This window comes from Urocampus carinirostris, chromosome 10 (assembly GCF_059441175.1).
Source record: "Urocampus carinirostris isolate Australia breed hairy pipefish chromosome 10, RoL_Ucar_1.0, whole genome shotgun sequence".
Lineage (NCBI taxonomy): Eukaryota > Metazoa > Chordata > Actinopteri > Syngnathiformes > Syngnathidae > Urocampus > Urocampus carinirostris.
This window is the reverse complement of record NC_142358.1, coordinates 15,511,170-15,527,378: the sequence shown is the minus strand read 5'-3', so window position 1 is coordinate 15,527,378 and position 16,209 is coordinate 15,511,170. Positions and strand designations below refer to the sequence as shown.

Sequence of the window (16,209 nt, the reverse complement as noted above, 5' to 3'; positions counted from 1 at the left end):
GTAAATGCGCTAATTCGTTCGAAGCCCCGCAAAGGTGCAGTACAAGATTGTTACAATAAATCCCCAAAAAGCATCAGTACATGAAGCAAATACATGTTAAAATTAGATTACCATAAACATAAAACGAGAGGCACATAATGTTAAAAAAACGAAGAATAAAGGGAACGGTAAAAATCTTAATTAACCTTTTTGTCTCGCTTTTATTGAGAAACTGATCCAATGACGTCTGCTTTTGCCAGCTCTTGACAATCCGAGGCAGAAGTAGCAATAGCCCAGCCTGTCAACACTTTCTCCGGATGATTCCTTTCCACAAATTTCACGATTTTATGGAATTTTGCTAAATCGTCTTGAATTAGGTGTTGCCAGAACCCCCCGTCCTCCACGAATGTGAACTCTGAACTGTGACGGTGACATGAAGAGCATGCTGAAAGCCTGCATGCATACTGGTTGCTAGGTAGATTTGAAGCGGTAGCCAGTTTAACGTTAGTGAAACCCTGTGATTGCCGAATAGCAGCGCGTACTGTACTATATTTTTGACTTTGCAACTAGAGGCGCTATTCTCCTGTTTAGGTACTTCGTAACCTAAAATTTTTGTATCTGTGGACATTCGTTGGTAGAGATACTACTGTATTAAATACTGGTCCAACTCATTTATGTAACTTGTTCACAAACATTGGTCTGAACCTTGACAAATGTGATATCACCCAGAGTGACTGTACTTGTATTTGACCCTTATCTGTCGTTTTAGTCTGATACAGATATTATAATTCATGCGTTTGCTACCTCCCGCCTCGATAACTCAGGCTCTTACAATTAGGAATTTCTGGAGATGATTAACTGTAACACAAACAATCATGATTGACTTATATATTGCTCCAAAAAACAAACAAAAACCCTCTGCATTATATGCCACTATCATAATATCAGCTTAATATTACATAAAGTTTACACCCTTATAAGGAAGAGCAATGTAATGGTCAAGAAATCAAGTCAGGAAATAATCAAGGAATCATTATTACTTTACATTCTCTTCCTTTTATTAAAACAAACGCAACAGGGCAGGATTTCAGCCTGTTTGGTTAAAACCTTTTGAGGAACAATGCACAGGTGGGATAACGGGTCGTAAGGTCTTTGACTCAACTTTTCAGAAGTAATGTACAAAATTTAACATGATGCAATCGTGTGTCTGGATGAGAAAAAACACCCACTTAAAATGAACACAGCAGCAGAGCAGATGAATGTCTCTTTGCTCCTTTTCAAGTTTTAAGATTTTAACACATTTAAAATGATTTGCAGCTTACAGCAGCAGACAAATGTCTCTTTTCTTCAAGCTCTTAGGCTTTGAAAACTAAGAATGATAAACCGTAAAAGGCGGCATGCAATTTAGTAAACATACAGTTTCTCTTAGAAACTGTAAAAAAAAAGTTTTTATCTTAGGCTCTGTTAACATGACATCACCTTTAATATAAACTTGTGAACTTAAAATTTAAAAAAAGAATAAGTAGAAGAACTACCCAACACCAGGAGTAGCAAGCTTGCAGACAATCGTAGGCATTGGTAGCAAATAGTTACAATTCCCTGACACTTATCCTGCTTACATTTACTAAGACATTCTGCATTTAAGTAATTCCAAACCAAATGGCAACAATAAATGACCAAATATGAAGCATCCCGAATGCAGGCATTACTAAGTCCTCGGTCCAGTCAGTTCTTTTATTGTCTTTCAGCCACAGGCGCATATGAATCTATAGGAATTGACAAAAAAAAATAAAAGTTATTTAAAATTGCTATTTATTTACCTGTACACACATGTTGTTTTTGTAAATTGCAACTCTAAATATGCAACCCCACATACAAATCTTCCCTCGCTCTATTCAAAATCGTACTCCCGCTGTTTTGGGTCAACAGTGCAAATGCATCCTGTGGTGATCCGGTGATGTCACGGGCTGGATAGAGGCCTATAGTGAGCATGCTTTGTTTAATTTTATTTCAAGAAAAACCCTCATGCCATTCGCTTGGCGGAGGAGCGTCGTGGCCTGGAACAGCTGACCATCAGCACTACGGTCAACGTGAGCCGGGCTTGGCAGCTGAGCGGCCACATCCACGAAATGTGCAGCGAGGCCCGCGGGGCCATCTACACCACAGAGGCCGACGTCAAGCACTGGCTCAGCAAAGGTCAGTGGTCTTCTATCTGTGTTTATGTTTGCCCACTTTCCTGTTTTCAAGTCTGTTAGGTTGTGTTCACACACTATATCACCGTGACACTATCTTCTCTACTTCATCTTGCCGGGATACTTCTTTCCTCTTAACTCTGAGGATTTAACGCCTACGCTTATCTTAATGTTGATGGTACTGTCACTGATAAAGATGGGTTTATTTTGGTAGGTTACATTCCTAATAAGTGTTTTTTCATTCAATTTGAAGGGATAACAGCTAGAGAAATCATCTTAATATTGAAATAAGTTGTGGTTTATTTTGTCGATTCATTTGACAAACCAAAACTTCACCAAATAAATGCCTGTGTTCTTAAACAGAGAGTTATTTGGAATTAACATGGTAAAAAACATTCATTTTGAGCATGGTGTAACAGAAAATGGGCCAAATGTTATTCTGTTTTTCAAAGTAAAAGTAAACATCCCAGGCATCCGGCTGAAACTAATAAGACTTCACAAATTTATTGTCAAATAATACCACTTCATTTTAACACTTAAATGTAGTCAAATATCCAATAAGAGGCAGGGTTTATACAGGAACTTGAAATTATTAAAAATTCTTAAATTTTAATGTTATGTTTTCAAGTTCAGGAAAAGGTTTGAATTTTGGGTGAAGTGCTTGAAATGTGGGAAATTGCCATGTTTTCTGTCAGTCTGAGTCATTGATCCCACATTAAATTAAGTAAAATTTGAAACGGTGCGCGTAAAAATGACGCAGATGGTGGCTCCTCATTATTGAGTTTTCATGTGTCACTGCCCCCTAATGGTCCCATCACAGAGGACAGGGGCATTAGACTAGTCATTTGAGTCTGTCTGTTCTTTGAGAACCAACTCTTTAAGCTCGACTCACTTTTGGCTCCCAAACAGCTCCTCAGATTTTTTTAGGCATTTTTTGTGACATATTATCAATAATAACAAAACATTATGCATCAAATTAATTAGTAAATCGTTTAAAAATATTTTTTTTTTGCTATATCATAATGGTAATCTACAGTGAACTTTTTAGCCTACTTAATTCAAAATTTCAAGTTGTTTCTACTAAGCAACTTTAAGGTCAAGCAAAACAGAATCCCTGAAAAACACTCTAACACTAACAAATAAAGTAGACTATGGAATACAAAAATACACTTTTAGCTTTGTTTACGTACTTTTTTTTTTACACTAGGACAAAGAATTATGCATTTATTATGCGTATGCCATTCTTATGTATATTTATTTCTTAACCGCTTAAAGACATAAGATGATTCAAAAAGAACCTTCAGGTAGAAGAACATATTTAAATTGAACAGCTGCTGAAGAAAAGACAGCACAAAAGCATTTACTTGTGGATGCCTATCTCCGTATCAAACGATGAAATATCACGGATCAGGGTCCAGGGTGAAGAGATGGTGTATGAAAAGTACCACTGTCTTCCCCTGGCAGCTGGGTTTTAAGAGGAGAACAATGTCAGATGGTCATGGTCCGGCATCATTATCACTCTCAGGCGCATCTTTGCAGATAAAGCTTCAAGATGTCCCACTTTTTTAAGGCTACATTTTGGTTCGCCCTCATTCACGCTACTGAAGAGAGAAATTAATTGAATGTGTGCAGACATCTTCAAATCAGTTTATGTGACTAATTTTGTTAGAAACAACCAAAATACCGAGTAATGTTTCCTCTCAAGAATGTGTTCATTTTCTTAAAAAAAACAAGAATGATGGTTATTTTGTTCAAAAAGCATCTTAAAAACTGGGTTGTGCTACACAGGAGAATTCAGCATTTTTGTTTTAATGAATAAAAAAAATCAGTTTGTAAAAACACCCCCAATAGTTTTTGGGGGAAATATCACAGAAAGAGAGAAACATTTGTAAAAAAGAAAACGAGAAAAAACAAATCTCCAAGAATTCAGTCATTGTCTTTTAAACTGCCTTCTTGAAATTGTATATTTTTTCAAAAACTGGATTTAAAATTTGGGTTAAATTGTACAACATAACCACAAAAAAGGTTATTTTGTTTAGGACGGCCTCAAATATTAGGTATATATGTTTTAAATACAAAATGGGGTTGTTTCATACAAACATATTACATATACGAAGTGTTTGTTTATTTTACTAATGATAAAAACGGTGTCATTTATTTATTACAACCCCAGCTTTTGTGATTTGTTTATGGAATTTATAGAATATTTCTGGTCATTGTTTGAAACAATTTAGATTTTTTCGACCCAAAGTGTTTTTAGAATGTAACCAGGCAAACTTTTACAGAACAGAATCCTCTAAATAGCTTATCTTGATGCTGCAGTATTGCCATAGGCCGTACTTATGCATATGAGACACCCCAGGATATGACACCAAGGTGTTTTAAATCTGCATTCTGAGCAACATATTTGCATCACAAAACAACCGTTTGAATTTGATGCTACTACCAAGGGGGTAGATAGACATTTACGTGACAAGAGATGAACTAATCCTTCACACACTGGTAATTGTGAAGTGTAGGTGGTGAGATTGACGGTGTAGCTTCACTCATGGCATTGGATGAAAATACTATTTGCTAACGTTTAACACACATTGTAATTAAATAAAAAATGAATTAATGAATAATCACAGAAGTTAGTCACTTGAAAATTCTTTAGCTATTTAATCAACATACATTACATGTACATAAAGTCAATATCAATTGACTGCAGATTAAAATTGAATTGGTAATTTGTGAAAATGGATTTCTAAATATAGTAACTTAAGTCAACTCAACCTTTTTGAAGTTGTGGTGTTTATTTTGCAAAATGTGTTTTATTATGTTAAATTTGAAATTTCCTGCATCCGAGGACCTGATCGCTAGCTTTAGCGGTTAGCATTTAAGATGCTAGCTTTAGAAATTTTCATTCAGGTCAAGGTCTATAACATTAGGGGCTAGCTTCGGGGACGTGTTCGCTGGCGGTCATAGCTAGCATTACGAGCACTCGCATTGTCTCGCTAGCATTAGCGGCGAGATTGTTCGGTAGGTGCAATCCAGGTTTAAGTGTCCTGGTTTGTCGGCAAAATAGTTGATAATCAAAAATGAAACCCAAATGGTTTCTCTATATCAAGTAAAGTTTTTTTTTTCTTGTATTTTTTTGTAATAGTTGCTATGAACCACAACATACTGGATGATTGCCGACGTCGCTGCTATTACAAAATACCCATCTTTTTTAAAAACATGTAAACATTCTATTAAAACATGAAAAGAATGGAGTTAATTCTTTGTAGAATAGCAGCCACTGATAGTGATAGAACACTATCATATGCATATTTCATTCTAAGACCCTAGGTTGGGAAAAAAAAAACACTGATATGCTGTATAAATTTATATCTATTTTGCACAGGTGATAAATATTGAATGTATTATTATAGCTGAGAAGAACAACATTATGTGTCAAATACTATTAAAACTCTTATTTTGTGTCATTTGCGCCCTTCTTGGTGATGAAATAAACTTCATCCAAAAAAAAGCAACATTATTTTTTTATGTCAAGCAGCAATACATAAGCTATCATCTAAATGTGAAATTAAAAAAAAAATACTCATAGGTCAATAAACTCACATTTAATTTAGATAAGATCCTCACCTGAATGGTCTTGACATAATTGTCCACCATCTTGCTGCTATAACCTCAAAAAGGTTGGGCAAAAAAATAAAAATTGAAATTTGGTCACTTTTGAGTGTATTCTGAGTTGTATTTTTCCTCCCGCTTTTTAGCACTCGTTTTTGGTTGCAGTACACAATGCAGCAACATGTAGTGGTCAAATGTTAGTGTCACTTTGGTAATATTAATATTGATCATAACAGTAATACAGTAATCCTACTACGGTGTACTTTTCGCAGTTTAGCTATTTCATAGATTTTGCGTTCTCCATTCTGATGGGCCAAACAGTCCCCCCCCCTTTTTTTTCTGCCTGTGTCTGCCTGTCTGTCAAGAACTTAGTGGTCTAAGTTGCACAAATGTGTAAAACAGCTTGACGAACCAACATAATGTAAGCGCAAATCTTTTTAGACTCCCAAGTTTTTCTAAAAGCTATTATGTCAACAAAAAGCTCTATACCAACTGCGGCATGCCCAAAAGGCAGAGGAATATGTGTGAAAAACAAGGGACTACAGTAATACTATGAAATAGTAATTTGGGGGAGAGCGGGGAGTGGTCTTTCATTTTGGCTGTTTTGTTTTTTATTTAACTTATCATTGTCCATTGCAGGCGTGGACGCTACAACGTTTGAGTCCCTGCCCCACACATCCGAGACGCCCCAGTTCCAAGCCTGTCATGCCACCAAAGACTTGTGGCAACCGTGCCTTTGCACGTACGGCCTCCGTCTGGAGTGGTACCCCTGCCTCCTCAAATACTGCCGAAACCGTGACACGCCGGGCAAGGGCTCCACCTACAAGTGCGGCATCAAGAGCTGCAGCAAAGGCTACCACTTCACATATTACGTTTCACAAAAACAGCTTTGCCTCTGGGACGAGGAGACCTAGTTGGACGGATCAAAACATAATCTATGATATGAGCCAAGCTGGATCAGGTGGCGCCGTGGTGAGTTCCAGATGTGGCCGCCGAGAGAGAATTGAGAAGAGGAAAAAAAGATCACTGTCAGGGATGAAGTGATTCCTTTTTTTCCGCCCTCACTTCAGAGGAAGACTCGTCGCCAGTGATGACACATCATCCCCAAAACGCTTGACTGAAGAAAATGGAACTGTATAAAAAAAAAAAAAAACACCAGATTCTTAGCAGTCACGTTTGTGGACCGAGGCCTTAAAATTTGGCCTGGAGTGACTTTTTTTCCGTTCAGTCACACACAAAAAACACTATTAAGGTTTATTGTGATAACTTAATACATTTTGTGTTGGTAATGGTTAATTTATAAACAAATTGTGATTCTATGGCAATTTATTTTCCTTTTTAATGCTGTGTTTATTTATTTCGCTTACCTCTGGACGTAACTGTCATTTTTTACATATTCTCTCATTGATGCTCATCTGCATCAAAGTAAGCTTTTAATCAACCACAAAACCCTAAAAATATGAGAAATATTCACACTAACCTCCGCAATTCTTCCCTTGGCGTGTCTTTTAATCTTTGTTGACCACTTGAAGCATTTATCACAGCCGTCTTCACGGCCCTCGTAGGCTGTCGCCTGATTGTAAAGTGTGTCAAAATAAGCCAAAGTCAAAGGAAATGTCCAAAAGAAAGATACTGTTTCTTTTCGATAAAACAGCTTCTGTTCGGTTATGTGTCACTATGTTGACATGCACACTCATGTGGCCTTAGAAGTTCTTACACCGCCACCTTGTGGTCATCTGAAATATGTTCATGTTTACGCCTAAATCCTGTCTTAAAATGTCAACTTTTTTTGTATTTATTAAAGGGGAACTTTGAGAAGTTGTGGGACCAACTGAGGCAATAATTGAACATTGTCTCGGTTGCATTATTACAATATTTAACTATGTGGCCTTTTTCCAGGGAGTAAGTGCCTTAATATTTCCACCTCTGCTTTGAGTGTCGACTAAAGTACATTCAACTCTTTATCATTTTCGAATTGGGAAATATTAAACCCATAAGGGTTTACTGTACGTTAATGACCTTTTTAACTTTTATTTCTTGTTTTCCCCAATAAAGAGGTTTTAATATGACATGGTTTTGTGATGGTATGAGTAAATGTTCCATTTAAAAGTTCGTTTTTCAGTGTGATAAAGGTTTTCTTTGCACTGCCATGTTTACTTTTTATAGTGATGTATTTTTTTCACTTTTATGTCCCGTGATCCTAGAGAGGATATGCCGTGCAAAAAAATAAATGGATGGATCATGATATTCTACTTTGCCCAAAGATATGATCCAACAATTGGAAGGCGCAATGTATCATAAAACAATATTCTGGAGTGTACACTCATAATACAAAAGACAAAAAAAAATCAATTAGCTGCATCAACGGTAAAAAAAACAAACGCACAATTTACACTGGTAGAAAACGTTTAATAAGAGTTCTGTACGATAAATGTGTTTCGACTGCGGTACAGCAATACTTGTACACATACAAATCATCCATCCAGCCATTATCTGCACCGCTTATCTTCAATAGGGTGCTGGAGCCCATTCCAGCCATCTTCAGGTTGTGGGCAGGGGACACCCTGAAGTGGTTGCCAAACAGTCACAGGGCACACAGGGACATACAACTCACATGCTCATTCACACCTAGGGACAATTTGGAACGGTTAATTAACCTAAAAATCCATGTTTTTGCAATGTGGGGGGGGGGGGGGGGGGGGAAATCTGAGAGCCGTAAGAAACCAACGCTAGCACGGGGAGAACATGCAAACTCAGCACAGGATTTGATCCCATGGCCACAGAACTGTGCCACAGACACGCTAACCACTCAACCACTGTGCTGCCACATAATAATAATCGCAATGTTATATCATGTTTGTAAACAGAAGGAATAAACACGAATATTCTAGCGTACCAATGTGCTCTGAATGTACTACTTAGAAAGTCAAAACCAATTGATAGACCATAGGAATTTTGGTCCTGTGAGTGTATAATTTGTATGACACTGTTAAAGCCGTTTGGGTGTTATTATTTCTACTATTCATTTGTATTTTTTTGTCATTTATTTGATTACATTTTCATTCGATGTATAACTAGAAAGGTTATTAATAAATACATAAATAAATGATATCTACTCACCCTTTCACCTGTAAGTACTCGGTCTGACCATGTAGTGTCGCTGTCGACGATTTAAAAAAAAATCGTCCATGCTTTAGGTAGTAAATTGAAACAATACGGGCGCATATATTGCTTCACAAAGCCAAAGCGAAAATTAATATAATTTAAAATGCAATGACAAATTATATGCTTCATAGCTAAATGTGTAGTAAACTTGGTTAGGTCACAAGCAAGGTGGAAAGCAAGAACCACCCCCTGTTGATGGAGAGCAGGTGGAGGACAACAGTTAGCATCTACTCCAAGCTAACTTGTATATTTATAATTGGCGTTTTGTTTGCAATTAAATATCCAAAGTGACGTCTTCCACATGTGCGCCGACAAGGTAACTGCAGTTTATTTTCTTCACGATTAGTGAAATGTGTGCGTGAAAATTTGGGGGTGCGGTTTGCTAGCATGTTAGCTTACTCTGGCTTGTAAAGCAGCCTCCCATTCATTGTGCTGCATTCACGCCCGAGTCGAATTATTCCAACTTTTGAGTGTAAACAAGGCTGTTCTTAATCCGTTTGAAATGCATATATGCATTCATTATGTCATTCAAAACGTTTGATTGAAAACTCTTCATTCGGTACACACAACTTGCAGAGTGTATTTTCCCATCTATCTATCCATTCATTATCTGCACCGCTTATCCCCAGTTGGGTCGCGGGGGTGCTGGAGCCCATCCCAGCTATCTTCAGGCAGTGGGCAGGGGACACCCTGAACTGGTTGCCAGCCAGTCGCAGGGCACACGGAGACCGACAACTTCATTCACACCTATGGACAATTTAAACCGGCCCATTTAACTGACATGCATGTTTTTGTGGGAGGAAACCGATGTGCCTGGAAGAAACCCACGCAAGCAGAACATGTAAACTCCACACAGGAAGGCTGGTAGCTGGATTTGAACCCATGACCTCCAAATTCTGCCACGAATGCACCAACCACTCAGCTGCCGTGCCACCCGAGTGTCTTTTTAACAAGTGATAATGTCAGCCCAGAGAGATGCATAAACAAATCCAAGCTGAGCATGTTTTCCCACAATTACTTGAACGCAGTATGATTTAATTGAATATTTATTTTTAAATAACTTTAAACGTTTCTACTTGTAATTGTTTTAATTCCTTGTCATTGCTTCTCATACTATTATTAGTCATTTGTCAGGCAACTGAAAAATGGTCACAATTATCTTAGGTGATCTGTTCATGTGGCTTTTTCTCTTTTTCCCCCTCCAATTTAATATTGTCTTACTATCTGAAACCCTTAACCACTAGAGTCGTAAGGCCACTATTTCCTTTGATGTGTCCTGGGTACGTACTGCCTGGTCCCACCCATCCGCCTCAAACCAGGGACCATAGGCAAATGTGCTAGATACCAGAATTTACTGTTTGTTTCTGTCTTTTATTTCTGGACTTTTTGCAACCCGTGTTTCTTTCATTTATTTTACAATTGTTCATTTTTCCCCCCTGTCATATTCAAAGTTTTTCATTAAATATCACTGACTGAGGTGAATTGTTTACATGAATCACTAGTCTAGTGGTTGGCAACAAGTGGCTCTGGAGCCGGATTTGTTGTTTTTTGGCACTCCCTAGTGGCTCCCTGGCAAGTTTTCAAACAGGTTTGATAACATAAAACGATGTTTTCTGTAGAAGGACATACATGACACAGACATTCCTAATGTTTTCCGATTTATATATACAGTGTGTATATACTGGACTGTCTCAGAAAATTAGAATATTGTGATAAAGTTCTTTATTTTCTGTAATGCAATTAAAAAAACAAAAATGTCATACATTCTGGATTCATTACACATCAACTGAACTATTTCAAGCCTTTTATTATTTTAATATTGCTGAATTTGGCTTACAGCTTAAGAAAACTCAAAAATCCTATCTCAAAATATTAGAATATCATGAAAAAGTATACAAGTAGGCTATTCAACTAATCACCTGAATCATCTAATTAACTCGAAACACCTTGCGAGGGTTTCCTGAGCCTTAAAAACACTCAGCTTGGTTCAGTAAACTAAATCACTGCTGATCTGACTGCTGTCCAGAGGACATCATTGATACCCTCCATCAGGAGGGTAAGACACAAAAAGAAATTTCTCAAAGACCAGGCTGTTCACAGAGTGCAGTTTCAAAGCATATCCACAAAAAGTCTGTTGGAAGGGAAAAATGTGGCCGGAAACGCTGCACAACCAAGAGAGATGACCGCAGCCTTAACAACATTGTGAAGAAGAGCCGCTTCCAGAATTTGAGGGAGCTTCAAAGACAGTGGGCTGAAGCTGGAGTCCAGGTATCAAAAGCCACAGTTCACAGACGTGTCCGGGAAATGGGCTACAATAGCCGTATTCCCATGGTCAAGCCACTTCTGAACTCAAGACAATGGAAGAAGCGTCTGACTTGGGCTATGGAGAAGAAGCACTGGACAGTTGCAGAGTGGTCCAAAGTCCCCTTTCAGACGAAAGCAAGTTTTGCATTTCATTTGGAAGTCAAGGCGCCAGAGTCTGGAGAAAGGCTGGAGAAGAGCAAAATCCAAGTTGCTTGAAATCCAGTGTGAAGTTCCCACAGTCAGCAATAGTTTGGGGAGCCATGTCAGCTGCTGGTGTTGGTCCACTGTGTTTCATCAAGTCCAGAGTAAATGCAACTGTGTACCAAGAGATTTTAGAGCACTACATGCTTCCATCTGCTGAAAAGCTCTATGGAGATGAGTATTTCATTTTCCAGCATGATCTGGCACCTGCCCACAGTGCCAAAACCACCAGTAACTGGTGCACTGACCATGGCATCACTGTCCTTGATTGGCCTGATAATTCCCCTGACCTGAACCCCATCGAGAATTTGTGGGGTATAGTTAAGAAGAAGATGAAAGACACCAGACCTACAAATGCAAATGAGCTGAAGGCCGCTATCGAAGCATCCTGGGCATCAATAACACCTCAGCAATGCCACAGGCTGATTGCCTCCATGCCACGCCAGATTGATGCAGTAATCCGTGCAAAAGGATTCCCAACCAAGTACTGAGTGCATCAATGGACATTTTCAAATGTTTGATTTAGTTTTGCTGTTATAAAATTATTTTTTTTACTTGGTCTGAGGAAGTATTCTAATATTTTGAGATAGGATTTTTGAGTTTTTTTCAGCTGTAAGCCAAAATCAGCAATATTCAAATAATAAAAGGCTTGAAATAGTTCAGTTGATGTGTAATGAATCCAGAATGTATGACATTTTTGTTTTTTTAATTGCATTACAGAAAATAAAGAACTTTATCACAATATTCTAATTTTCGGAGACAGTCCAGTATATAAACTACCATTCAAATCTTTGTGGTCACCCAGACAATTTTGTGTTTTTCATGAAATGTCACTCTTTTTTTAATCATTCATGTGGGTTACAAATAAAATTAAAAGTATAGTTGAGACATTGAGTCGGATAGACATCATAATTGAAATAATAATAATTGTATCCTTCAAACTTTACTTTCGTCGACGAATGAAAATGTATAGGCGACCCCAAACCTTTGAACTGTAATGTATGTATAGTATGTGTTGCTTTCCTTAGTGGGCCTATATAAAGATTTAGTTTTATTTATTATTTATGCTTCTTTTAATATTTAAGGTGGTCAACCCCTGCGCGAGTAAGTGAGTCACAAAACAATGAGACAAAATGCAGTTATAAGCCTTCACTTTTATGGCTCTTGTTTGGCCTTTAAGAAATACTGTCCTTTGACTGATTTCCATTGGATAGTTTCCAACTTTGAAGTTCCCTTTGCTTTTTCATTTGCAATCTGTTGTTACTTTGTTAAGAACATTGATTTCCAAACATGTTGACCTGACTTGTCGAAGAAGCGAGTGTCTGAGGCCCAGTCATTTCTCTCCTAGTTTTGTATTGTGAAAGGAAAGGCTCTGCTGAGTTAGGGCTCGCCCAGTCCAGCTCCATGGTACAAACGTCACAGCCGGCAAAGGACCGTCCCCCTCACCCCATTGGACCCTGAAGGGGTCGACTGTAGTGTCATTCTGGCTTGAGCAAAGGCTAATTGTTTGCGTAAAGAACATCACAGTGCTCTTACTGTAAGCAATCTCATTCAGCGGCATGCTGTTGTCGTCCTCAGAGAAGAACATGGTCGTGCACGGGGCCCTCCTGAGCGTTGTGGGCTGGGTGTTTCTCTACTTTGCCCTCTGTCACATCAACGGCCGCAGAGGTTCCGAGTGGAACTGCCGCCTTGTCACCTTGCTACACGGCATCCTGGCTATTGGCATCACCGCCTACATTGGCTACGTGGATGGACCCTGGCCTTTTGCTTACCCAGGTAGGAGTTACTTTGCTGATAATAGCCTCTAAACTTTTTTATCAACAAGAAGGTCTTTGAAAAAATGTTGCTCTCTGCCATCATTACAACCAATATTAATATATGAGAGCAGCATGCTTAAAACCAAACACCTGCACAATCTAAACAACGTTGGAGATACCGTTTTCACCTAGGGAAGGTTCAATACCATACACGGTATCAATATCCAGGGCTTTAAAAAATATTTTAAACCTCTGCTGTTAAACAATCATATGGTATTAAAGCTAAGACTAAAGGCATACAAACATAATCTTGGTATGTTTGATCACACAACACCTTTTTCTTTTACGGAAAAATATTGTTACTCAACTCTTGAGTAGTTGTTGATACTATACCGGATATTAACATTAGTATTGCATACATACCCTTCCCCTTCATAAAAAACTAACCAATACTCCACCCATGATCTTTTACCTTAAGGTGGGTTGTGTCCTCTGAAGTGTCCTTAAAAAGGTGCAAAAATATAGATATTTTCCGTGTATTAAATGTATAGTACAGTAAAGAATCCAAGGTTTCTACTTCACAAAATTTGCCTAACGTAACCCTCGCGATTACTGCATTTCTCTTTGTGGGGAACTGATTTTTTTTTTTTTTGACACATTTATTGTGCTGCAACTTCTAAGAAAAATATTGATGTAATTTCAGCGTCTGAAATAACGTCTGCACGCCCGAAGCGTGCATCTTTTACGTCGGGCGTACATTTTACAAAACGACTCCGCCCGGTTGGCCGACAACTTTTTCAAGGAAAAAAAAAAAACGAAAGAAATGTTCGTTTGGTTTGGAAATTTCGGTTAGTTTGGCGATTTGCATACTTTGCAAGCTGATCAGAAGTCTTCTTCGAATAACTTCGGGCTTCCGGACATTCCCGAGCCCTATAAGGTAGTGCATTTGCATATCAGACACAAAGAGAATACAAGAAAAATGGATATGTGGTTAGGAATCAAGCCAAAACATCAGCCCCAGAAGAAAGATTCAAAAGAAGCTAACAAAATTGATGACGCTACAAAACGTAAACGTTCATTAAAAGCATTGTGGAAAGAGGAGTTCATGTGGCTTGTAGCAGAGGACGCAACGCTAACATTGCATGAATGAAGATGAATAAATACAGGCACTTACTGATGGAAAGCAGCGGTGTCATATACATGCAATGAATATTAAAAGTAGATTTGTAATAAACCTGATTTTAAAGTGTTGTTCTGTTATATATTCAGATTATCAATCCTTAAGACTTTAAAAAATGGGTTTATTTGCGATTAATCGTCTTATTCCATTTCAAGTTGTGAAAAATGGGGCAGGCAACTTTATGGGTGGGAAGGCAACTTTTCAGAGTTGTCTGCCCTGGTGTCCGGTAACTGTCTGTCATGAGTTTTAGACACTGTTAATTTACAAGCATGGAAATGTGTATGCATCTAAGGTACAAAGAACACACCTCTGCAGATCAACGCCATGCTCCTGAGCCTCGGCTACTTCGTCTTCGACATGGCCTGGTGCGTGCACTTCCGCACCGAGGGCGTCCTCATGCTGGCACACCACTCCATGAGCATCCTGGCAATCCTGCTCACCCTCTGGCTGGGCGAGTCGGGCATCGAAGGCTGCGCCGTACTCTTCGGCAGCGAGGTCACCAACCCGTTGCTGCAAGCCCGCTGGTTCCTCAAACAGACAGGCCGGCGGGACACGCCCCTGGCACACGCGGTAGACTTGCTTTTTGTGCTGCTCTTCGTGTTCATGCGGATCTTCGTGGGAGGCACAATGCTGTACTGTGAGCTGATCTCGCCCAGGCCCAGATTCTTCATCAAGTGCGGGGGCGTAGCCCTGTACGCGCTCTCCTGGTTGTTCACGGTGGATATCGTCCGCTTCGCCGTGAGGAAATACGGGAGTCGGCGGAAAGAAGGGCGAGAGGCACTGAATGCCTATGAAGGAAAGACTGATTAAATGCTGAGCGTGGAGTTTTATGTGATGAGATGAAACTGAAAATAACAGGTCATTCAGACACCAAACTGGTTGTTTCGCTAAAGGCGCAAGGAAAAGAGCAACGAGGAGGTTTATGTGGCTGGAAAGCAAAACACTAACAGATGTTGCTCTTGGTTACAGCAACACCAAGGGCAGCCACTGTTTTTGTGTTTATATCATATGACAGCAATGGTTTTGGTGTGAGTCATCAGAACCATAAACTGATACGGTGCAGTTGAAGCTCCAAAGTATGGACACGGATTATGATAAAGACGCTATAAAAAGAAAAAAAACTAGCTCAATTTTGTTTTGCTCACTTTTTTATTTGACTATATTTTTATCTTGTAAATGGACATTGTGTATAATTGTGTGCATCCTAGTGGTAAAAATAATTCATTTAAAAAAAAAAAAATATATATATATATATATATTTTATATATTAATTTGAATGAGCAAAAATACATTATCATAACGGAGTGCAACCCCAAAAATCAAAAACCTTGTGAAAGGCTGGGCAAACAAATGAGAAGGGAATTGGAACCTTTTGGTCACTTTTAGTCCCCGTAGTCTGTATTCTTCCTTGTGCGTAGTAGCACTCTTTGCACTGCACAATAAAGATACACCTAGTCTAGTCTTAAGATAATCTTTTCTTGATTCATCTGCAATATAAGAGCTCACGCATTTTAGCCAGTTGTTTTAGTCTCATAGAAATAACTGAAACGAACTGTTTTGATGTGGCAGATGGCAGATAATTTTGCTCATTTACTGAATTATTGTTCTTTGAAGAAGAAGTCTTAAAATAAGGAAAAATGTCCATCTTTTCGCTAAATTGGCATATAATATTATTTGCTGACTCTATATTTTAATTTTAGTTTTTACTTGAATACATCCATAATATTGCAATGTAATGTGTTATATTTTATAATTAAATGTGCATCGTTTTCTACGAATGGTCCAGGTTTACTGTAATTGGAATGTGGAGCTGCAAGCA

General features: G+C 38.5%; 2 protein-coding genes across 3 annotated transcripts in view; both read left to right on the top strand.

The window, feature by feature from the left end:
- oafa (OAF homolog a (Drosophila)) overlaps positions 1-7,852 on the top strand; it is a 39,093-nt gene extending 31,241 nt beyond the window's left edge. The window contains exons 3-4 of the mRNA XM_088345458.1: positions 1,995-2,175; positions 6,423-7,852. Of these exons, the coding sequence (XP_088201584.1) occupies positions 1,995-2,175; positions 6,423-6,697 (456 nt within the window). The 3' untranslated portion in view covers positions 6,698-7,852. The remainder of the gene's footprint in view (positions 1-1,994; positions 2,176-6,422) is intronic.
- A 1,086-nt stretch (positions 7,853-8,938) lies between these two features.
- On the top strand, positions 8,939-15,666 carry tlcd5a (TLC domain containing 5a). 2 transcript variants are annotated; one of them, XM_088346413.1, is made up of 3 exons: positions 8,939-9,264; positions 13,032-13,229; positions 14,683-15,666. In XM_088346413.1, the coding sequence occupies exons 2-3, from the start codon at positions 13,040-13,042 to the stop codon at positions 15,198-15,200; spliced, it is 708 nt and encodes a 235-aa protein (XP_088202539.1). In that variant the 5' UTR covers positions 8,939-9,264; positions 13,032-13,039; the 3' UTR covers positions 15,201-15,666. The 2 variants fall into 2 exon arrangements, with proteins under 2 accessions (XP_088202539.1, XP_088202538.1); XM_088346412.1 differs by lacking the exon at positions 8,939-9,264 and having other exon boundaries at positions 12,952-13,229.
- Positions 15,667-16,209: the final 543 nt, after the last annotated feature.

Excerpts from the sequence above, each read along its gene's own strand:
- tlcd5a (XM_088346412.1), top strand. The coding sequence starts at position 13,013 with ATGCTGTTGTCGTCCTCAGAGAAGAACATGGTCGTGCACGGGGCCCTC. Across the intron at positions 13,230-14,682 it reads CTGGCCTTTTGCTTACCCAG|GTACAAAGAACACACCTCTG; the intron begins GTAGGAGTTACT and ends TATGCATCTAAG.